The sequence below is a fragment of the Kogia breviceps genome, chromosome 11 (genome assembly GCF_026419965.1).
Source record: "Kogia breviceps isolate mKogBre1 chromosome 11, mKogBre1 haplotype 1, whole genome shotgun sequence".
NCBI lineage: Eukaryota > Metazoa > Chordata > Mammalia > Artiodactyla > Physeteridae > Kogia > Kogia breviceps.
Window position 1 is genome coordinate 77,969,083 of NC_081320.1, and position 25,215 is coordinate 77,994,297.

The 25,215-nt window shown below is 35.0% G+C and overlaps 1 protein-coding gene across 11 annotated transcripts in view; it reads right to left on the reverse strand.

Annotated features, from left to right (window-relative positions):
- BIRC6 (baculoviral IAP repeat containing 6) overlaps positions 1-25,215 on the reverse strand; it is a 239,633-nt gene that overhangs the window by 76,718 nt on the left and 137,700 nt on the right. For all 11 annotated transcript variants that reach the window (XM_067007850.1, XM_067007847.1, XM_059078733.2 and 8 more), the window contains 11 exons: positions 24,696-24,952; positions 24,343-24,451; positions 21,487-21,708; positions 19,695-20,475; positions 17,934-18,077; positions 17,334-17,463; positions 11,117-11,248; positions 9,826-9,993; positions 8,394-8,567; positions 6,804-7,000; positions 1,559-1,859 (listed from right to left, as the gene is read on the reverse strand). In XM_067007850.1, the coding sequence (XP_066863951.1) occupies positions 1,559-1,859; positions 6,804-7,000; positions 8,394-8,567; positions 9,826-9,993; positions 11,117-11,248; positions 17,334-17,463; positions 17,934-18,077; positions 19,695-20,475; positions 21,487-21,708; positions 24,343-24,451; positions 24,696-24,952 (2,615 nt within the window). The remainder of the gene's footprint in view (positions 1-1,558; positions 1,860-6,803; positions 7,001-8,393; positions 8,568-9,825; positions 9,994-11,116; positions 11,249-17,333; positions 17,464-17,933; positions 18,078-19,694; positions 20,476-21,486; positions 21,709-24,342; positions 24,452-24,695; positions 24,953-25,215) is intronic.

The window sequence follows — 25,215 nt, forward strand, 5'->3', positions numbered from 1 at the left end:
AAACATCCACTCCTACGTGAATGGGAGATGAGACAACTACTGTAAAAAGGTATGTCAGAATTATGCTTTTTAATAAACATTCATTGTATGTTCACTAGAAATAGTTTGAAATGACCTAAAGACAATTCTTTTTCCTTTTCAGTTTAGTGTTACACCTACTATCTCCTAATAGAGTCCTAAAATACTGTGGTTCTTATCCCTCTAGGTACTCAAAAAATCAGATGAAGCAATTAGAAATTCCCGATCTACTAAAATAAGTATATACAATTTATATATGAAACCAAACAAGCAGGACTTATTTAGTATATAGACACTGTAATTTAATAACAATTATTACAAAAACATTTAAAATTGTGTCAACATTTTTGAAGAATTCCATCAATATGAAAATACAGAAGAAAAAGTACATACAATGAATATTCAATAGCTTCAGAGTTATAGGATTCACGAATAAATTCATATAATCTTATTGGATTATATATACTTTGTTGTACAGGGTTTAAAAGTGTATACTTTCTAAATGGCATGTGAAAGATATCACCTCTAATCAAAACCACGAGTTTAGAGTAAGATAAAAAACACTAATTATCAGATGTAATGGTCATTGAAGAATTAGAGGTAAACCAAACGAAAATGTACTTGCTAGGCTACCCTATGATTTTTCTTTGTTTCCTTCTATTAACACAACTGCCAGCCCAATGGAAATAATCACCATAGCTTTCTATTATTATTCTCTATTATTATTATATTATGAAATAGATTATCATATAGTATATTGTTATAATATTTTCTTCATTCTGTTCTCTTCAATCTAAATATTGCTACCAGAGTCACTGAAGAATTCTTTAAAAAGATTCTCATCACATCACTACTTCACTTAACATACTTTAATAAATCTTAATTACTATTCAGAATAAAATCTGAAGTTCTTAAGAAGACTTTCCATCATGTTATCATTAACAACTTTTTAAGTGAGTTCTCAGTCCTGCTTTATGCAAATTTCATCAGCCAACTTATCCCCTCTCATATAATATGAGCATATAAACTGCTCAAATCATTCCTTCTTTCTGAAATAACCATTCTCAACCTACATTGACAATTTCCTTCAAGGCCCCACTAAAAACTACAATGCTGTTTTATCCACATTGCTGAGTAGTAAGGAAATAATCTTATACTTGTAAGCCTCCATAATACTGTACTTCTCTCAAGGCTTTTATAACTTGTTAAGTCTATATGTGTATATACATTCCTCATTGCTATTACTAGAACACATGAGCTACTTGATGGCCGGATCTAAATACCTGCTTCATCTTTAAATGCCTCCAACGATGCCCAGTAGTTTTGTAAGCACTCAATATATAACTTTTGAATGAACAAAAGAAGTGAAAATGAAGCTTCTTTAGGATTTATTATATCTATTATTGGAACTAAGTTGCCAATAAGAAATTATCTAGTAGCTAAACTATGAAATAAATAAATGATGAATAACAGGCAATGATCTGAGTAATTTTACACAACCTACCTACATTAAATTTCATTAACAACACTAAACACTTACTTCCTTCTCCATCATCTGTCACTCCCAAAACCAAGCGAAGAAGGCACTGGGCATGTTTTCTTTCTTTTAGTAGCACTTCAGCATAGCCCGGAAGACGAAGAAATAATCCAAAAGCAGCCAAAGAATGGGCAGGTATGGGAGACATGGTCTGTACTGCTGACTTGATAGGTGGAGGTTCAGCAGCAATGGTTTCTGGTGCTTCATAAACTAATTCCCCTGATTGTTCAATAGTCACCCATTCAAACTGATCACTATCCTTTGGTTTCTCCTGAGTGGTAGATGTTACAACTGGAGCACTCACCTAAAGAAAAAACAATTTTGTTTGGCTATTTGTATGTTTCAACATCAGATTCAAATTAAAGACTTGAATTCAAATGATCTCCTTAAAATATAAGAATATAAAAATCAATAAAGGATGTATAACTGATCACGCTGGTGTATACCTGAAACTAACATTGTTAATCAACTATACTCCAATATAAAATAAAAAATTTTTTTAAAATCAGTAAAAGGACATGTTTTTTAAAATGAGTTACATGATACCACGAGTATGGTGGTGTCTGCCAAGTATCTCTACTCTAAAAATTACTGTTTTCTCCTTTGTAATTAGTTAAGTATCTGTAGACAGGTTCTTTGAGACTATATAAATATCTTGTTTCGCACTAAACTTTGATCATTAGAGTTAGCATTTTTATGCTTGCGTGAAATAATAATTATTACAGTGGTTGCCAAATGGTGATTTTCTAATTCTACCATTCCTGCTACATTAGTTGGCACTGAACTGTACACAAAAACATTTCCTTCTTCTCCATCTATTTATTCATTCACTTATTAATTTATATCTGTATGGATTCTAATTTTACTCTGTAAGTTATAATCTGTTACTATCATTTTATTTGATGCCCAAGGAGAATCAGATTTGGTCAGTGGAACCCCCTTAAAGCAGGCTTCTGTATCTAGGCTCACCTTGTACATTCTCTGCCCCAATCCTAGAATTTTTCCAAGGGGCACTGATTTTAGTGGAAACGGTATTATAAAAAGAAGATATGGTATATAGGTATGTACACACTGCTGGGGGTAGTCTGATTCCATGCCCTATAAGCAAACAAATCTAGGAAAAAATATATAGAAACATGTATATCTGTGACTACATATATAGACAAAATTTCTAGCCTGTACTCTTCCATATGCCATGGTCATGAAAAACAAAGGTAACAGAATTGTTACAGATTAAAGGAGACTAAAGAGACAACTGAATGCAATATATGATCCTGAACTGAATCTCTGACCATTACCTCCCTCAAATCATGCAAAAGAAATTGAATTTTTTTCCTTTTGTCCTTGAGAACATTAGCGGGACAACTGGCAAAATGTGAATAAGATCTGTTCACTGACTTATTTTACTGTTAACCACAGGTAACATTTTCTTATTTCTTGCATGTCTGGTAATTTTTCTATTATACACTGTACATTGTTGATGAGATGTTATAGTAATTCTTAGTTCTATAATCACACTCTGCAATGTGATCAGTTTTATTTTAGGAAATAGTTAAATTACTGATAGGTCACCTTGAGGCCTTCTGTAAATTTATTGGGAGAGTCTATTTTGGTTTTGCTCTTATTTCTCAAGTGAATCCCTGATTACCAGGATGCCATCTATACTCTTAATGTGTGACTCATTTGCAATTCCAATAGAAAAGCCAAGATTTTTACCTCTAACTTGGAAGGAACAGAACTGCAAATTGTCTCCTCCATGCTGCATAGACTCTGAAATCTCTGGACAGCTCTTTCACCCTTCTAGTTTTCCCTCAAGAATCCTATGTATCCATAATTCAGGAGCCAGCTATGGTGGTGTAGAAATTCATGTACAAAATTCCTGGAGCTTCCCCATCTGTGGCTCCCTCCTTTCTGAATTCCTCCCCTTTTAATTTCCAGCCAGGATGGAAGAACCAAACTCCTCTGTAGCTTTTGCATGAGTTCTACCATTCTACCCCACAGAGACTGAGGCGTATTCTCAGGAGAAGTCACGTAGACACTAATCTCACCCAATGTGGTTTCATTCTTTTTGTGTTTAAATCCTCTTCAATATGTGCCTACTTTTAGTCACTCTCCAGGGCCTTTAAACAATTTTTTTAATAGTTTGTCCAGAGTTTACATATACAGGAGAGTTAATCCTATACCTGTCATTCTGTTTTACCAATTAACCTTTTATGGAAAGAGTAGTAATGGTTGAGGGAAATGTACAAAATTTTATTCACTGGGTATAAAATTCTAGGATGGCAGATTTTTTTTCTTTTTACATGTCAAAGATGTAATTCCCTGGCTCCCAAGGTTTCTGATGAAAGGTTAGCTGTCAGTGTTATTGTTACTGTTTTGAAAAGAAATGAGTTGACTGCTTTTTTGGCTGGTTTTAAGCTCTTCTCTTGTTTTTGTTTTAAGCAGTTTATCATAATGTTTTTAGACATGAATATCCTGCTTGGGGTTTACAGAGCTTCTTAAATTTTGGATTGAGGTTTTACATCAGTTCTGGAAATTTTCTTCCTTTCTGTACTGTTTCTGTCCCTGTTTCAATCCACTCTTTTTCTGCAACCATAAATTCACGTCAGAATTTTTCACTTCTAGCTACATGTCCATATAGCTCTTATGTTCTTTTCATTCCTTATACATTCTATGCTTCAGTTTGGATGATTTCTTTTGACGCATCTTTTCTATCACTAATTTTGTAATCTTTAGTGTTTAATCTGTAGAAAAATCCATCTAACAGTTTTCTTAATATGAAGTATTAGAAATTCCCAACCCATTCTATAAGACGGTATTACCCTGATACCAAAACGAGACAAAAACATCCTAAGGAAGTACAGACCAAAATCTGTATTCATTTCCTATATGGTATGCTGTAACACATCACCACGAACTTACTTAAAACAACACAAATTTATTATACTAAAGATCTAGAGGTCAGAAATCCAAAAAGAGTCTTATGGAGCTAGAATCAAAGCTTTTGATCCTAAATATCAAGTGTTTCTTCTGGAGACTCTCAGGGAGTGTGGGTTCCTTGTGTTTTCCAGCTTCTAGAGGCTATTCACATTCCTTGGCTTTTGGCTGCCTCATTTGAACCTCTGCTTCCAAGGTCACATCTCCTCCTTTGACTTTGCTACCATTGTCACACAACTTTCTCTATTCTTGGCTTCTGTTTAGATGGCTGAGGGGATCCATGAATAATATGACTGATCTCTTCAAATAGCACTCTGTGTGACTGAATGGACTAGCATCTTGATTTTTCTGAGGCACCAGCAAAGGTTGAACAGCCACATCCTTGGCTTTTTCTCCAGAGCATGCTTTTCTGACAGCAAATCTCTAATTTTAGCATCTTTTGCAATCTGGATAGACTGAGAATTTCTCAAATTGTCAAGTGATGGTTGCTTGTTGCTCAACAGTTCTTTCCTCTCACATTTTACTACTAGCACCAAGAAGAAAACAGGTAACTTCACACTCGGATTGGAAATTCAGCTAAATATCCAAGTTCATCACTTACAAGTACTGCCTTCTACATTCAGCACATAAATATGCTAGGATTTCTACCAATAAAAGACAGGGATACCCTTCCCTCCAGTTTCCAATAACATGTTCCTCATTTCTTTCCAAGCTGCACCATTAGTACTTTTAACATCCATATTTCTACCAACAGTCTGCTTAAGCCAATTTAGGTATCCTCTATGATACACAGGTTCTCTCTACTGTGATCCTCACTTTCATCTGGGCCCTCACTGGCAAAGGCTTTCCATCCATAGTTCCACTAGTCATCTGTTCAAGGCAATCGAGACCTCTTTTTATCATGCTCCTCAAAATTCTTCCACACTCTGACAACTACCCAATTCTAAAGTCACTTCCACTCTTTTAGGTATTTATTACAGCAGCAACCAATTTCCACTCAGTATAATAAAGCATACTGAAAACTGAATTAGGGAAGTCATTTTCATTGAACAATAATCTTGAGAATGTTGAAGTTTTTTTTCATTTCAAACTTTTGGCTGTATCATTACATTTTCTAGGAAGAAATAAAATTTTACTCATATTTTTCTGTGACAGTCATATCATGGTTATATTATCTTAAAAATATCATAAGCTCTTTGAATAGCAGGTTAAGTAATAACCATTTACTGAATAGGTATATTATTGTGGATTGAACTGTATCCTCCCAAAGATATGCTCAAGTCTTAACCCCCAATATCTGTGAATGTGACCTTATTTGGAAATAGGGTCTTTGCAGATGTAATCAATTAAGAGATGAGGTCATTATGGCTTAGGGTGGACCCTAACTCCAATGACGGTGTTGTTAGAAGGAGAGGGAGATATAGAGACACACAGATACACAAAAGGAAGATGGCCATGTGAAAAGGCAGGCAGAAACTGGAGTGATACAGCTATAGACCAATGAATGCCATTAACTGCCAACAATATCCAGAAGCTAAGAAGAGGCAAGGAAGGATAATCCCCTAGAGCCTGGCTCTGGTGATACCTTGATTTCAGACTTACAGCCTCCTGAGCTGTAAGAAAATTAAATTTCTGCTGTTTTAAGCCACCCAGTTTGTGGTACTTTGTCACAGCAGCCCTAGGAAACTAATGCAGGCATACACACACACACACACACACACACACACACTCACACACGTAGATAAAATTAGAGAGAATAATTCCCCTACCTCAATCAACAGAAATAAAGAGCTTGGTATTTACAACTCTCCATGCATCACACTCCCAATAGAACATTGAAAGTACACACCTCAGTGACAGTAACATTAATGAACAGGGGAAGAAGTTAAATTAATGTCTTAAAAACTACTTAAATGGAAATGGCACTTAAAAAGGAATAAAAGTCAAGCCAAAAGACATAGTGTGTATTTGGGTAGAAGTATACACTACTATTTCACTCTCCCATTTCCAGTAATATCCGTAATTAGTATCACCCCTTAAGAAGCACAGAAACAAAAATGCTACAGTGTGATGACCATGAAATGAAAGTAAATGCTACAGTGTGATGCCCCTGGCAAATCTGCTTGGTCTTCAACACTTCTTTACCAAATTAATTCTTACAAAGCTCCATATAGGCTGAGCTTTGAAAGGTTTATACGCCACTCAAAGACTTTAAGGGAAAGGGTACTTCCAAATGTTAAGTTAAACACAAACCAGAAAACAGAAGGTCTTTCCCATGGAATGATATAATTAAATAGGAATCTTATCTTACCTGTTGAATTACTTCTGGATATAGCATGGGTAGTCTTTCTGCAATAAGAGCCAGTCCACCCATTCCTGCAAAAACTTGTAATGGTGACTGAATGGGACAGGTTTCAAGTAAAGATTCATCCAGGATCCCATCCATACATTCATCACTTGGAGTGAGAGTCTCATCATCGGGACAACTACCAAGTAAATCTCCATGATCTAGAAGAATAATTACAAATAACAGCTAAGAGAGGATCTATTTTTATAATACTTTTTCACTTACAAAGCAAATATTGTTGTCATCTCTCTACTCAACAAAAGAGCATAATTATCTTAAGTTATTCAGATATCGCTATTTTAGGCTTGATGCCACAAACATGTTTAAATAACTTCTGATGTTGCTCCCTACAGTCTTACTACTTGAAGTATATGGTCCATGGACTAGTAAGCATCAATATCAGCCTGAGAGCTTTTGAAATGTAGACCCTCAGGTCCCATCCTAGACTGTGTAGGAATCTGCATTTTTATAATGTTCTAGGTGATTTACAAGCATACTGAAGTTTGAGAAGTATTATCCTTTAGGGCAAATAAATAAAACATCAGAGACTCCAGAAAATATTAATGTATGTGCATGTTATGCTCTAAAGTATCCAATTAGGAAAAACTGAATAATGACAAAGACTTTTCTTACTGAAAACTGAAAATTATACCATATCGGTTAACTTCGAATCACTCACAGAGGAAAACCAAAAGTTTATGTTCACACATAACTAGACCCTACTAACATTAAAACAGACAAATGATCCTGCTAAAAAATTGGGCAAAGAAAATGTACTAAAATTTATTAAAGAGTACAAAAGGCTAATAATTGAATCTTTTATCATGAGAAAGATTGACAATAAATGACACCACATCCACACTATGAAAATCATTGCTTAAATACCATTTATAGTAGTGAAAAATCGGAAACAATGATTCCTTCAACAGTTGTGAAACAGATAAATTGTTATATCCATATTAAAAATAGGCAATAAAATGCACATTTATAAATATTTAATTGAATTATAAAAATAAAAAGGTAAGAAAATATATGATCCCACTTTTGTTTAAGGTAAAAATGTTTATGAGCATAAAATATCACTCAATATAAATTATCAGTGTATTGGAAATTCTAAATTGGGGTTCTCACTTTGATTATAAAATTATGAAGAATTCACATGTCTCGTGCAGAAATAATATTTTTAAAACTTAGGGAATTCCTTAGTGGTCCCGGGGTTAGGACTCCAAGCTTTCACTGCTGAGGACCTGGGTTCAATCCCTGGTTGGGGAACTAAGATCCCGCAAGCCACACAGCTTGCCAAAGGAAAAAAAAAAAATTAAAGCAGAAATTAAAGCATATGGGCCCATAAAAATAAGTGATGCTACACAAGGAATTAATATTAATTTCCAATGGAAATAATGGCAATTTTCTATATTTATAAATAACTCAGTCATAAAGAAAGAAAAGTATCTCAAGTTGATGTAACAAAAATGTACATTAAGTCATCAGTTAGAGAAATCCCTGCCTGCTCAGATTACAGACTGCAATTTTAAAGAAATATCATACACATACCTTTTTCAGGGTGCAGTCTTTTAAAAGAATCTGTTTTTGACAGACTAGGGTCTGTGATAACTCTAGAACCCAATTTAACTGTCAGATCTATTGAACGGTAACCTTGAGGAAGTTTTCTGTCATATAGCAGAGTTAAAAGTTGGGCAAGCGTCATTTCAGCTGGCAATGGCTGGCCTAAAAATGACATAACTAAGTTAAACCTGGAATCCAAGAGAGAGACATTTACTTGATTCAATTTACTCAATTACTTAATGCTTTGACTAAGTTAAATTACAGGTAAGAGTTTGATTCTGACACCAATTTCAGAGCAATTTAAAAACTGGGGCTTCCCTGGTGGCACAGTAGCTGAGAATCCGCCTGCCGATGCAGGGGACACAGGTTCGTGGCCCGGTCCGGGAAGATCCCACATGCCGCGGAGCGGCTGGGCCCGTGAGCCATGGCCGCTGAGCCTGCGCGTCCGGAGCCTGTGCTCCACTACCGGAGAGGCCACAACAGTGAGAGGCCCACGTACCACACACACACAAAAATAATAAAAATAAAAATAAAAACTGCCCACAGAAAGTTTACAAAACTCAAATCTAGTTCTGACATATGTGAACAAAAATATCTATACAAAGTGTTAATCAGTTGCTAACCAAATCCCACCAAGATCTTCTGAGCCATGGTGAACAGAAAAAAAAGAAAAATTCCCATAAATCTGGGATTGGCAAATCTTTTCCATAAAAGGCCAGATAAAAAAGATTTTAAGCTGTGGAAGCCATATGGTCTCTGCTGCAACCTACTAACTCTACTGTAGCATGAAAACAGCTATGGACAATACATAAATGAATGGGCACAGCTGTATTCCTATAAAAATGTTTTTACAAAAAGAAGCATCCAGTCCACCTGCAATAGTTTACTGACCTCTGTTTTAAATCAACAGTGTAAAGCTAAGAAGTAAAATCCAGTCAAAATTAGTTGGCAATTTGATTATAATGATACAGCACAAAAATGGAGATAAAATGGTTATCACCTTGACCAACAGAAAGTATACTGGTCAAAGAATAAGTTTAGGTAGAGAGGAAGGTTAACTGTCAGGGCTACATCTAAGAATTCCACAGCTAGAACTAACTCTTTAAAATTAGCCTCACACTGCATCCTACGTAACTTGTTATGCACACGCAAAAACATTAATTTTACTGATCATTTTATGGCACATTCATAACAAAATTCAGGAAGCGAGTAAAGTGTAAAAATGCAACATTATAGTGTTAAAAAGGGTACGAAATAGGTTACTCCCTTTTTGTTCTCTCTTCTTTTGGAGGGAACTATATGGACAAAGTCTCACTAAATTATTTATCTCATCAATTAGCACCTGATTGATTACACATCTGATTTGTACACTTGTAAGATTACTAAAATTTCTTATATGTTTTATCACTGTGAACACTACCAGCTAAGAGTTTGTGGAACAGGTGAAACACAGGGACAGTAATTATTTTGTTGGCAGCCTCTGCTCCTGAGGAAGCACTTCCTGTTTTATCGGGCATTGTCCTCCCTCTCCTGGATGGTGGGCGAGGTGGTGTAGATGACACAGCACGTTTAGATTGGGATTTCAGCCCTAAAAGAAAAAAAATCACCAAGATTTTATACAGCCAACACACTCATGAAGTAAAAGTGTATTTCTACAATATATTATTAAAGCACCACATTCCTAATGCCAAAAGATAGAAATAGTTCTTCTCATTAAATATCTACTCTCTTGATTCTACCTGTCATTTATTATACTCCATGAATAACTGGCTGCACGTGTAACTATTTTCCAAGAAAGTATAAATTAACTCCTATACTCTCTGAGATACATATAGATGAACATCCATTTACTAGAATGTAATTTTGTGCAAATACGTACAGAAAATCTTGTGTTCTTAATTTTTCTCTGAGAGAGGATGGATTAAACCAATACATAGGTCTGCTATTTGAGGAGTAAGGTAATCTAGGCTGAGCTTTCTCTTCTGAACTAAGAATTTTGTTAAGGAAAATATCCTCCAAAATTATCACTTATCATGGCCATTTTTTCTTCTTCCTGCATCTAACAGCAAAAACTCATTTTTCAACCAATTTTCTTTTGATGATTTTTATTTTCTTATTTTATGTAATGAGCACAATATCTTAAGTAAAACTAGTGAATACTTTTTCATTTTTTTTTTTTTAAAGGAGGTTATTACAGGGACTTCCCTGGTGGTCCAGTGGTTGAGAATCTTCTTTCCAATGCAGGGGATGCAGGTTCAATCCCTGGTGAGGGAAGTAAGATCTCACATGCCACGGGGCAACTAAGCCCACGTGCCACAACTAGAGAGAAGCCCGTACACCGCAACTACGACCCGATGCAGCAATCAATCAATCAATCAATCAATAGGTTACAGAAAAATTCCTTAACACTTAGTGAACTTTTAAGAATATAATTCCCAGTACACTGTCAAGCTGAAACAAAATATCTATTTACACATGCTGAGTATCTGATTAAAATATACGAAGCTCAAAATAAGTTTAATAATTCCAGTGCCAAAAAGTAATGGATTTCTGGTGCAATAATTGTATATTTAATATTAAGACATCATTACGCCAGCTTTTTGCATTAAAACTTTTTATTACATGAAGTTCCTGTAAATATAAATTGTTACATTTTACAGAAACCCAAGCAAAATCAAGATTAAAAAAAAAAAAAAAGCAAGCAAGCATACCTGAAGCAACAACAACACTGTAATTGTCCTGAAATCCATTTTCTGCCTTAACTTTTTCCTTCTCTTCATGGTTTTTCTTTTCTTTGTCATCTTTTTGTTCATTAATTAGTTTAGCAGTGATACTTGGTGTATCTGTAAGAAATTTTTATGTAAAATACATTGCTTTTCAAAATTGTTAAGAAGGGAAGCAATAAATATCTTGGGGACGTTTACACAAGATTATATTATCACTAATACAAAGGCAATGTAAACGGTCCGGAAGGAATGTTGTTAAGGAAAATTTGACATTCAATTCTCGTTGATTTTATCAATGAAAGGGACTCATCACTCTCCTTAGGCCAGGATACTTAAATTCCAATCTCTAGAGAATATTATGTATTATAATAGTACTAGTCTAGAGGCAGTTTTGAAAACCATTATCAAGAGCATTTGCTTTACTGTAGGCATAGTTCAATCTGTTTGCCATGTAACATCGATTTCAGTCCTCAAAACATGCAAACCAAGGAAGAATATTATTTTCAAAATAGGGAAACAGCTAATATTAGCAAGGTTACTCATACAACCTGTAAAGGGCAATATGGAATTCAATCTCAGGACTCCTCCTAACGCATTACATTAGACTTCTATTTTTTCTACAAATGGGAGTATAAAGGAACAAATTTAAGTAACAGAGGTTTCTGGTTTTGGTGTTTTTATTTGGTTAGGAATCTTAGATAAAGTGATATATTTTACAAGTACTTTAAGAATGAATACTAAAGACTTTCATAGATAGTTATTACTCTGAAATCATATTTTCTTTTGTGCTTTTGAATATGGCATGCTATTATAAATCATGAAATAAATGATGACCATACAGTGATCTTATTTAACCATTAAGAAGCTCAAAAAGCTGGATGAACTGTTCTGATATTAAGAATGTTTTTCACTAAGTGGATATGACTGATACAGGCTCTTTTTACTTTTCTAACTTAACACAATTATGATCTAGTGCTTTATTATAATGTTAAGGTGAAATGATCAAGTGATAAAACAGCACCTTTTGTATTGTTTCCTATTTTGTAGCTTTCATTGAATATCTGAAAATATCCCTGTGATCTCAATTTCTAGAACCTCTTCCAAACTACAGATTGCCTTTAGACCATTTCTGTATTTGTGAAATTTTTTTAAAAAAATTAAACACTGTTAATACAGCAGCTCCCCCTTATCCATGGTTTCATTTTCTGTGGTTTCAGTTACTTGCGGTCTGAGGATATTAAATGAAAAATTCCAGAAATAAATAACTCATAGGTTTGAAATTGCTTGCTGTTCTGACTATAATGACTAAATCTCACTGGCTCCATCCCACTTGGAATTCCCAACCATGTCACTGTCCGCTCTGACACTCAGTCACGGATGTCAGTTGTCATGGCTGGATAACCCAGGATCACCCAGAGCAGATGATCCCTCTTCTGTTCCTCCTTTGGATGTATTGTTAGAAGGTCAAAAGTAACCTGAGCCTATGTTCCCAATGCCTATGTCATTCACCTCACTTCACCTCATCACATAGGCATTTAATCATCTCTCATCATCACAAGAAGGTGGGTGAGACAGTACAGTAAGATTATTTTCAAAGAGAGAGACCACATTCACCTACCTTTTGTTACAATATATTAGGTAATTGTTCTATTTTATTATTAGTTATTCTTGTTGATCTCTTACTGTGGGCACAGTAAGAGATTAACATATGTATCATATTTATCATAGATATGTATGGATGAGAGAAAACATAGTATATACAAGGTTCGCTACTGTCTGTGGTTTCAAGCATCAGCTGGGGGTCTTGGAATGTATCCCCTGCAGATAAAGGGGGATTACTGTAATAAATACATAATGCAACAATACATTTTACTTTCTCAGAAAAACAAGCAAGTAACCCCAAATGGCAAAAAGAGTTACACAAGTCAGAGGGAAATATTTAAGTAATAAAAAATTCACACAATCATAGTTCATTAGGTGATAAGAATTTATATTCTTTATTTTTATATTACTTTGTTATCTAAGACTTCTAACTAAATAAAAATAACAAGAATATATATAGTGTTATCTCAATAAATGCCATTCAAACACTAAAAGGTATCACTGAGAAAGATTTTGCTCAATTTACTGCTTAAAACTGTTCTGGTTTGGATTTCCACCTGTGGCCAAAATGAAATAACAAAGACCAGATTACTGTCCTGACTGTAATAACTAAAAATTAGGAAAGTATATGAAATAAAGTTTTCAGATACTGGGCATCAGGAAGGCAGGACAGTGATTCCTGGGTGAGTGGAAACAAATGAAGTAAGCACTAGGATTGCACCAGCTTATTTCCTGCAATTGCCCAGACCACAGCTCAGCACAACCCAGGCATCACTCAAGGTGAGGATACAGAGATGGGAGTCCAGGAAGACAAAGGCAGGTTTGGCTGCAATTCACAGGGCACAGTGCCAACGAGGAGAGATCTGCACAGAGACCGAGCCCCAGTGATCTATAGAGGGTCTCCTCTAATATGTAATGCATACTGACAAGCATTACATACAAGGAAACCACCTAAAGGGCAAGGAAAATACTTTTAAAAAGTAGCAAGGAGGGACTCCCCTGGTGGTCCAGTGGTAAAGAATTCACCTTGCGGGCTTCCCTGGTGGCTCAGTGTGGTTAAGAATCCACCTGCCAATGCGGGAGACGCGGGTTCGAGCCCTGGTCTGGGAGGATCCCACATGCCACGGAGCAACTGAGCCCATGCACCACAATAGCTGAGGCTGCGCTCTGGAGCCACAACTACTGAAGCCCTCGCATGTGGAGACCGTGCTCCGCAACGGGAGAAGCCACCGCAATGAGAGGCCCGCGCGCTGCAACGAGGAGTGGCCCCCGCTTACTGCAACTAGAGAAAGCCCGTGTGCAGTAGCGAATACCCAATGCAGCCAAAAATAAATAAATAAATTAAAAAGAAAAATAATCCACCTTGCAATGCAGGGAACACCGGTTCGATCCCTGGTCGGAGAACTAAGATCCCACATGCCGTGGGGCAACTAAGCCCGTGTGCCACAACTACTGAGCTCGCACGCCACAGAGTCCACACGTCTAGAGCCCACAAACAACTAGAGAGAAAACCCGCACAGCACAACTAGAGAGAAGCTCGCACACCACAACAAAGAGCCCGTGTGCCGCAAAGAAAGATCCTGCATACTGCAACTAAGACCCAACACAGCCAAAAAAATTAAAAATAAATAAATAAAATAAATGAATATATATATTTTTTAAAGTAGCAAGGGGATGAATCCCAGGTTCTAAAATGAGGGCTGGAATACTTAGTATTCCCAATGCCTAGTGAATTTCTAACAGAGTTCTGAGAAGAGTATAACCTCAGCAGTGGGGCCAAATTAACCCCAGACCTCTGTTTTCAAATGCGGTACCGTGCTTCTATTCCAATACAGTACCTCCTTAAAAGTAAGTCCATTAAAATTAAAACACTAGTTCCTTAGTCTCACCAGACACATTCTATATGCTTAAAAGCTACTGCACTAGATAATATAGGGTTATAAAATATTTCCATCATCACAGTAGGTTCTGCTCTAAATTAACAGCTGCTCTGGTCCCACCTAACAAAGCTTAAAAGTGGGTCCTAAAAGTAATGTTCTGTTTTTAAGTAATGTAACTACATCTCAGAAAGAAATAAAAAATATTTATTAGAATACAAAAATGTCCACCGCCCAGAAAAGTAAAAATCACATTGTGTGGCATCCAGCGAAATTTTCTAGGCAAATTAAAAAAGCAGTAACACACAATCCACAATGGAAAAAAAAAATCAACATAAACCGATCAATATATTCAAGACACTAGGGACTTCCCTGGCAGTCCAGTGGTTAAGGCTCCGCGCTTCCACTCCTCAGGGCGCGCGTTCAAACCCTGGTCGGGGAACTAAGATCCCACGTGCCGAGCGGTGCGGCCAAAACAAACAAACAAAAAACAAAAAATCAAGGCACTAGAAGAAAGTTTGTACACTTTAAATAAAGAGAAGGACATATATAAAAAAGAACCAGACATAACTTCTAGCAGATTAGACACTGAAGTCTATTTGAAGATAGAGCAATATAAATTATCAAAAATTTTAAATACGGGGGAAAATGGGGAGAAAAAGGAACAGAGCTTCAGTGAGCTGTGAAACAAGTTCAAGAGGCCTAATAAATGTGTAATTGGAATCACCAAAAGAGGAGAGTGACAGGGAGACAGAATATATTTGAGAAACTAATAGCAAAAAAATTTCCAAATTTGATGAAATTTATACACCCACACAGATTCAAGTCCAAAAACTCAAATCATAAGAAACATGAAGAAAACTACAAGATATATTATTTGATGATAATAATAATCAAATTACTTAAAAACAATAATTAGAATTGGAAAAAATAGACACATAACCTTTATTATTTGAAAGCAGTATAGTCGAAAGCTATAGGCAGTGGGTAAAAGTATGGCTTAAATAATTTTGGATTACTTGTTTTCATACATGTTAACAAAATACATATGCACATGTTAATATATCCTAAGATATGGCTAAATATCACAAATGCACCTTAAACTACCAAAGCATTGCTAAACAAAGGTTAAACTCAGCACTGAGAAGTTTCTGATATTTGCTCAGGATAACTTTGTTGGACTTTTTACTAGGATGTATTATTCTTCCACAGCAATAAGTTTTATTTGTTAATTTTTAATTTTTAGGTAATAAAGGGAGCTATTTTGTTAAATACCCTAAATGACAGACCATGACATTTTAGAAAATAGTATTCATTTAAATATAAATAAAAATGTTAAATTTCCAATTATTTTGTACTATGTCTATACTTTTCCATTATCAAGTTAAATGTATGAAATCTCAAAAATTGAATTTTAGTACTCTTCCCCACTTCCTTCCTTCAATTAATTAATTTTAAATTTTTTCTTCATCATGTAGAAGGCACAATTTCAGAAAATTGAAGTTTAGAAAAAAGTTTGTAAAGTCAAATTTTCACAAAAGTTTAGCTGTAACAGGTAAGGTGGACATTTTCAAATAAGAAAAAAATGTTACACATTCATAATATATTCTAACATTTTACTGTGTAACATGTAAAAATGTAGGAAAGTATTATAATTTTATACACACATTTCTGTTAGATGCAGTGTCTAAAACTGGTAAAGAATCTTTTCCACATTATTTTCTCAAAGTGATCATATCTGTTCACGTGGTTTAACTTACCATCTACGTACGTATGTATGGTAACAACTCCCAAATCTCTTTAACTCAGTCTTTTATTCTAAGTTTAGATTTATATTTCCAACTAACAAATAGCGCCAGTTTTTCTTCTGGATACTCCTAACTTCTTTCAGTTATCAGTGTTGCTTAAAGACTTAGGTACCCCCTCTAATGTATACAGATAGAAACACACTGACTTATATTTAAATTAAAATGCAAACATTTAAAATTTTCAGTTTATTTTTTCTTCTGACAACATACAAAAGATCATAAATACTTTGAGAGGCAGAACAGAATATATGTCCTGCTCACTTTTACATCCCTAGAAGAAATTACTGTTTATACATAGCAGATGCTCAATGAATTCATCACTGATTAGTATTTCTGACAGGCAATAAACCCAAACTAACCACAGTCAATTTGTATTCTACCTCAAAAAAATGCTTTTACTTTAATAACTTATATCCTGTTTAAAGGCATCATCGGAGAGCTCTTGAAAAACCTAGGGGAAACGTTCTCTCTGCTTTCTTCACTGTTATAAACAATAAGGTCACCAGTTGCTTCTACCTACTGACCACTCATTTCTCCCCTAGATTTAGTAAATGTTTATTACTTAGAATTCTGTCATGCAACTTAATATACTGTGATTCATCTATTATAAAACAGCCCGATGGTTTATCCTGAGAAAATGCCATCAATGGCTTCCCACAGCGTGTCTACATTTCCAACTGCCCATTCTGTCATTACTACACATAACACACATCACAGCAAAAGAATTACAGGCACTGTAATGTATTGTACATTTTCTCCACTGTATCATGCTTCTAAATGTGAAGCTACCTTGACCTTTTCTAGTCATTACATGGTTGGTGAGTGAGTGAATGCAATAAAGTTATAAAAATAATAAAATTCCTATATACATCTAATATAAAGTTAAAGAAAGACAAATATTTAAATGTGACTTGCCTGACACTCTGTCAAGAACTTCCGATAATGTTGTTGAGACTGGCAAATGAAGTGTACGGAACTTGTGGCCTGCTCCATACATTGGATGCTGGATGACATGGCTAGTAGCATTAATTCTACCTTTGTACAGCTGGAAATAAATTTAAAAGAAATCAAGAAGGGTTTTTTGAAATGTATATAATTATATAACAATTTCAGAAGCATAAAAAAACAAACAATTCAGTAATGCGTACAAAAATGTAAAGAGTTTATTTTATATATTTCTTCAAATGTGGCATGTCTGCTATGCGATTTGTTTTAGCATTAGCACTGTTGTACCTAATAATCTGTCAATCCCCCCCCGCAAATCAAATTATACTAATCATGGCAAGTTACAACTAGGTTATTCTGGACAGAGAGGGTTAGCTGAGATTTTTAAGTCCTATCCTTAAGTATAAAGGTTGTGCTAATTTCACTTTGCTAGCACAACCTCTAATTTCTAATTTCATTTCGTTTCATTAGAAATTAGAACAGAGATAACTGAAAGCTCTGACATGAAAACATAAAATATTTTTACACACAGCTCATCATAAAGATTTAATTTAATTGTTAAATACTCACTGGGCAGGGAGACTGAAGAAACATTGTCACTTTCTCATCCTCTAACATCAGTTGCAAAAATAATCTACGTACAAACCCTGAAATGTTCCCTGATGTTGGAAGGTTCCCTCGTTGAGGAGATGTCTGAAATAGTTCACAGAGAACCTGGCAAAGTGAAAGATTTAAAAAGTTAAATGAGGTATTTACTTGCAGCTTTATATTTTAAAGAACAAAGAGGAAATTTAAAATATGGATTAATAAGTGTATTTGAATTCATCAAATCAGCAATTAAAGAATACACGGAAGTAGACAAAAAGTTAAAAGTGAAATACAAATTTCTGTGGATGAGAGAAGTTACTACTACAGGTTTTTCACATAATAAATACCCAGCAAAACCAACTTAATTTTAACTTCAGTCAATATCAATGTGGTTACAATACAATAAAAATTTTGAAAAAATATATTAAAAATATAAAACAAAGCCTTAACAAGAAGCTAAGAGATGATTATTAGGCCAGAAGACAATGGAATACAAAGTTTCATACTACCCACAGGCACAAACCAAATTGTCAAATGTCCATATTCAAGGACTTGGTTAAAATTGGTAATTTAAGCATTTCTTTCAAATTAGACACATTAAGTAGACAGTTTCCCAATAATTAATTACTTTAGGCAACAAAGTATCTTCCTCTTCTTAAAGTTAAATCATTCAGTATTTTTCAAGAATTATGATAGCTCATCCTTCTAGATTCTAAAATTATGATAGCTCATCCTTCATTAATAGTTTAACCTGAATAAGCAGTATCAAATAAGGTGGTAAAAAAAGAAGCTGGTTCCTATTTATTGGTGTCTACCATGTCTCAGACAGGCTCTATGCTAGATACTTCATATACATTATCATATTTAATCCTTTCAAAAAAAACCTTTTGAGAGGCAGGTATTACTATCTCCATTTTATAGTTTAAACAACTTGCTGAAGATCACAACAGATAGAAAGCAGCAGAAACTGGCAAAAAGCAACTAGAATTATGTCATTAAAGCTGGATAACTCCAGCTTTCAAGATTTTTGGCCCTGTGGACTTAATACAATAAAATCATCTTTCACACCTTTAATGTGATTTGTCAGTAGTCTCCTATCTGAAACTTATTCTAATGTCTGCTTCATTAGAAGCAAATCAACAGCTGTAACAATCCGGTTACTATAAAATGCAATGCCTCAATGCTGATGAGGCACTTGACGGCCACCTTCAAGTGGTCAATCCTGTTCCAATAGCTGAAGCGTTGTGGTTGTTGTTTTTAAAATATTTTTATTTATGTATTTATTTGGCTGTGCCAGGTCTTAGTTGCAGCATGCGAACTCTTAGTTGCAGCATGTGGGATCTAGTTCCCTGACCAGGGATCGAACACAGGCCCCCTGCATTGCGAGCGTGGAGTCTTGGCCACTGGACCACCAGGGAAGTCCCTGAAGCGTTGTTCTTTTGATTAGGGGCGGTTTTTTAAAATGAGGAATGTATGATCTTTAGCTAGAATCTCCATGAATTTGCCCATCATTCATCAGAAAGAATAACTGATTTATGTAACAGTTGAGGAGAGGAGGGAGGAGATATCAGTACTTAATTTTAATTATGGTTTAAATTCAAATCCTTAAATGCACCCAACCCCAAACTTCACCATCACCTGGCCTTAATACATGACCCTTTCTGAACTAATTTCAAGAGTGCCATGTGACAGCACATTAAAATAATAAGACACTGGAACATAAGCCAGCTTTTCTACTCTTACCTGGGCCATCAGCTTTTGATTATTAGGGTGACATGAAATGCACTGCAGAAAGAATGCAACAGTTGCATTCTCAATTGCTGTCCTCTGTTGAGTAGTCAATCCTGTTGTAGCAGCTGAAGAAAGAGAAGCTGATCTTGCACTGGTCTGTTGTGCACCTAAATTATGTCCTCCAGAAGTGGACCCAGAGTGACACAATAAAAACAGAAGTGCTGTCCATAGTGGATTAACTTCAGACCCGCCAAGCCAGTCTTTCATAATATGGCTATTGCCAACTTCTGTCAAAAACCTAAGAATAGGAGCAACCAGGTCTGCTGTGATAGGCATCTTATTACATTGTTGTGGAACGTGATGCCGCCTGAGTTTGTCCTGGGAAATATCTATTGATTGAGCAATGCTTTCAGAATAAGAAATGTGGCTAAAACAGAAACTAGCCAGACTCCTCACAAGAAGAGAAGGCAAACCTGAGTCCAGTAATTGTTTGATAGCTTCTGGAGATTGAGAAGAGGAAGCAAGGGTTGCCAAATGTGATTCAGTTAGTGCAAGAGGTGCTTGTGCGTTTTTAGAGTCATCTGTTAAAGATGAACTAAGATCTTGCTTTTTGCTATCATCTGTCATGGACAGTCCATGGTGACACTGCATTGGAGGAGGGGTAATTCCCATCCAGCCCATAAGCAAAGAAAAATAACTTGGGTGTATGTGACACATCGAGCAAAGTAGACTGTCAACAGCTTTCTTCAAAACCATATTGCAGGAAAGAGACATGGACCAATTAAAAAGTAACCTAGGGAATAAAAGATACCATGTTAACAATATATACATATATTTAGAAAAACCTCTTTGTCAATTATTTCTACTAGAAATCACTTTCATGAAAATTATATAGTTTGACATTCAATATAATGACACTGTAATGTTTCAGGAAGACTAATTGTGATAAACATCATTAAGTACTTCAGTAGATTGGAAGTTAGATTAGATTTGTAAAATGAGTACAGAAAACCAAGAGATCTATATCAAAATGATTCTACCATTCTCTGTGTGACCTCAAAAAAATGACATAAATAATAAAAAAATTATACGTAAGAAATGTCTAGACTGAATTCGACATTATTAATGGCTTTAATTCATATCTGCAAAATGAAAACTGTTAGCGAGTTTCACTAACAAGTCATGGATTATGCCAACTGATAGGACCAAATATGAAAATGACAAACTGGAGGACAAAAAGCCAACCTTTTATGAGTCATGGAACTCTTCAGAAATAAATATTATATTTTGCTATAGACTTAGCAGTTATTAGGCAGTCAGCTCAACAAAGCCTTAACTGAGTATGGTGAAGAAATGTGGGTTAAGTGGAAACTACTTGTCAAAAGGACAATCATAACAGCCATCTAGAAAGAAGTAAAAACAACCAATTGTAAAAATTGTCTAAAGTAGTCTCTCAAAATTTCTAGCTACACTTTCCCTCCAAAGTTGCATATTAAAGATAAAAGAATCTGGCAGGTAAATTTGCAGATGAGAATAAACATTATGACCTGCAGGAGAGTATATTAAATATTCCAATTTTAGGTGGGAAAAGCAGCAATGACACTAATGTAGCTTCTTAAAACTTGAAGATAAATTAATTAAATTTGTGTAGCATCTCATTTCGAAATTATACTGATTATACTTAACTAGTACTTTTTGAAGTATTATTTTTATATAAATAAAAATGTAAAATGCTGTTTCATCAAGTAAAAATTTAAAGTGATCTAGTACTGGGGGAAAAGAGAATTTCACAAATCATACTTACTCAAAGAGCTCTCGGTCTAGCAGTGCTGGTAAATCATACTCTACCAGCAGCTCATAACTGTGCCACAGAATTGCTGCTACACAGTGCAAGTGAGACGGAGACGGCATCAAAAGACCATACTCTATTGTTGAAGAGTTAGGACACATGTAGCTCATCCTGCCACTTCTTTTCATAGCAGCCACTCTTGCAGAATCAGTGACCCATTTTAACAAGGCCTGGATTCTTAAAAGAAGAAAATGAATTCAAATAACCAATTATACTCCAGCTGACATTTAATACAGATAAATACCACCACTGCATGTAAGCAATGTATTTATCAGAATAATGTACTGATTTTTCTCAATAGTTTTAATGTATCAGTAAAATAGGAGGGAAAAGGAATTATATAATCAATAAGGTCATAGTAACTCTAATTTTCCAAAAACGCTACCAATCTTAAGCAATGAAAATGTTTGAGATAACTCAAGTCTAATTCAGCAAATAAACATTGATTCTTACCTCATTTATGACAGAATATATAAATATCTAGAATTAAAGGATACACAGCTTAAAAAAACTCACTCTCTCCTCTAAATTTTCACTCACCTTGTAACAAATCCACATACCACAGAGCAGTGATCTGGGGCCAGTTCTTCACTGTGCAGAATTTCATGCAATACAGCATGAAATGTTTCACGACTCTGGCCCCCAAGCATTAAATACTAGTAGCAGCCACCCACCCTCTTTCACTCTGACAACAGAATAGCCCCAACATATGTTCTTTTTCAAGTGCCACTCTACACTCAATCCCCTAGAGCTGGAGACCACAAAATGAAAGCAAAAGGCTTTTTTAAAGCAGTAATGCTTTGGAGTTTGTATTTTTGGGGGGTGGGAGGTGAGATTTATTATCAAGTTCTTAAAACACTGTATTTATCTTTGTTTTTGTTTACCTTTAAATGTCTCGTTTAGAGCACAAGATTCTCTGCTTCAGGGTAAAAGAAATGGGAATTGGAACATATATAATACTACATAATCCCTCTCTCTACCATTAAGGACTGAAGGGTAAGATGCTTTAAATTTCATATGGCAGGACATGAGGACAAGTCATAGAAAAAGAAGGGAGATGAGGCAATTACAGAAGAGTAACATTGTCTAGAAAAACAGCAGCCAACAATCTTGTCACTAATGTTAGTTCTGAAACATTTACATTTGCATTTATGCTAAGAAAATAATTTTAAGTGCAATTTTCTTATGATAAAAAAAATTTAAAAATAATCACAAGAGATTTAAAGAAACTTATTCTAGAAAATATTTAGCACATATTTTAATGTATTTTTAAATCCTATTAACCATTATGATTTGCCATAAATTCATACTTACTTTGTCAAAAATACTCCAGTATATTTTAAAATATAATACAGGTATCACATAGTTTATATAAAGCAAAAAGTTTAATGGAAAGGAAGTCAGCCTATTTAATATTTTAAAGTTACCCTGCTGAAACTAATTATACTTTGTTAAATATATCTTTTAAATATTTTTAATCCAGAGAACATGAAAGCAATGAGCCTAAACTAAATGAAAGCTATTACATTACCAGAGATTAAGTAACAATTTTTCCAAGATGCTTTCACTGTCTGGCACTCTAATTCATACCCTTAAGTCTGACCTACATAAATCTTCCCTTATGAGTGACACTGCTCTGTCTTCCCAATCCTGAGGGCACAAGCTGGACTCAATAAACTTTACCTCTCCAGTATTAGCACAATACCAAGCATATAGCAACTACTCGGTAAATAGCTATAAAATGAGTAAGCACCCACAAAAAATAATCTGTTAATAATTTATGAAGTAAGACATTTAATAACATACCAAATGATTTCACTTTAAATACAAACTAATAACAATATTAAAGAATATTAATTGGATATAAAATATGCAATATACTTCAAAGGATATTAACTCAGGAAACAATCTCTAGCATGAAGATAATTTATATTATTTATAGAATCACACACTCTATAAATACGTTCTCCAGATACAGATGATATACATAAAACCAGAGAATGCCAAAGTATCATTCAAAAATTTATCAACAAAAACATGTTTCAAAATTACTTGGAGTGCCTATCAATTTGGATGTAAAAGACATCAAGGAAGATCTACACTAATAAAACTCATCTAAAATTACCTATACCGAAAGATCACTAAACATTTAGGTAAAACATTCAGATATTATTTACTTGGTATGACAGTGTTTCACTTTGTGGTAGGAAGCAGGAGAAAGAGGGTAAGGAGTATATGAAAAGTTGTCCGTGAATAATATAATCAATAGTAATAAGTAATCAATAAAAACAAACATTATTACTATTAACAAAATAGTCCAAGTACCTAATATGGACACAATATTCCTATATTTCTATATGTTTAGTAATACCTAAGCTTAACTTTTATGAAAAGATCTAAAAAGAAAGCATTCCAGGACTTGCCTGGTGGTGCACTAGTTAAGAATCCACCTGCCAATGCAGGGCACACGGGTTCGAGCCCTAGTCTGGGAAGATCCCACATGCTGCAGAGCAGCTAAGCCCATGCATGACAACTACTCAGTAGTTACTGAGCCCGCGTGCCACAACTACTGAAGCCCGTGCTCTACAACGAGAAGCCACCACAATGAGAAGCCCGCGCACCACAATGAAGAGCAGCCCCTACTCACTGCAACTAGAGAAAGCCCACGAGAAGCAACAAAGACCCAATGCAGCCAAAAATAAACTAATTAATATAAAAAAAAGAAAAAGAAAGCATTCCAAGTAACATTCACTACATGTGATTGTGTATATGTGTGTCCTCATATGAAAACTGAGATCACCACATACCTACCTGTCTTTTGTTCCAGGATCCTGAGTTGTTCCAAGCTGGTAAAGAATATCTATCGTAGAGTCAGAAGAGAGTCCATTCAGTCTTCCAAAAAGTAAAGGGCTATTCAAATCTTGCAACAAAGAATCAAAAGGAAAAATTTGTTAAATAAGCAAATGGGATGAGAAGATTTGCTCAATTTAATCTTAAATTATTCATTAAAAATAACTTCTGTAAATTTCAACAAAAACAAAACTCAAAAAATAATGAAGCCATAATGGAAGTTAATTTCAGAAACAGAATTAATCACAAATATCACATAGTTCAGCTGTCATTATTTTGCAGATATGTAAAAATTAAAATATCAAAGTTGTCACCTGTAGGATCACTGCCTGATGCTGCACAATTTCTCAGAAGAATGTCTATAAGCTTCAGGCCAATTCTAGTGGACTGCAGTCCTATCTTTACAAGCACAACCTCAATGTTGGGTGAATGCATTCCACAGTATGGAGACATCAATAAGGCAGCACAAGTCTGTAGCAGATTAGCAGTAGGTGCAGCTGCACTTGCCATCATTCCTTCCAGATCACTTATGTGAGTAAGGCAATGATGTAATAACCGTAACCATCCAATACTGAAACACACAACACAAAATGGCCTATATGGGTAAATTTAAGTAGCTTAAATTACTTCAGGGGTAAAACAAAACTTCTCAAAGATCAGCATGTTGTGGATGGACCAAAAGATTGTCATACTGAGTAAAGTAAGTCAGACACAGAAAGACAAATATACAATATCACTTATATGTGGAATCTAAAAAAAAGGGGTACAAATGAACTTATTCACAAGACAGAAGTAGAGTCATGGATGTAGTAAACTTATGGTTACCATGGGGTA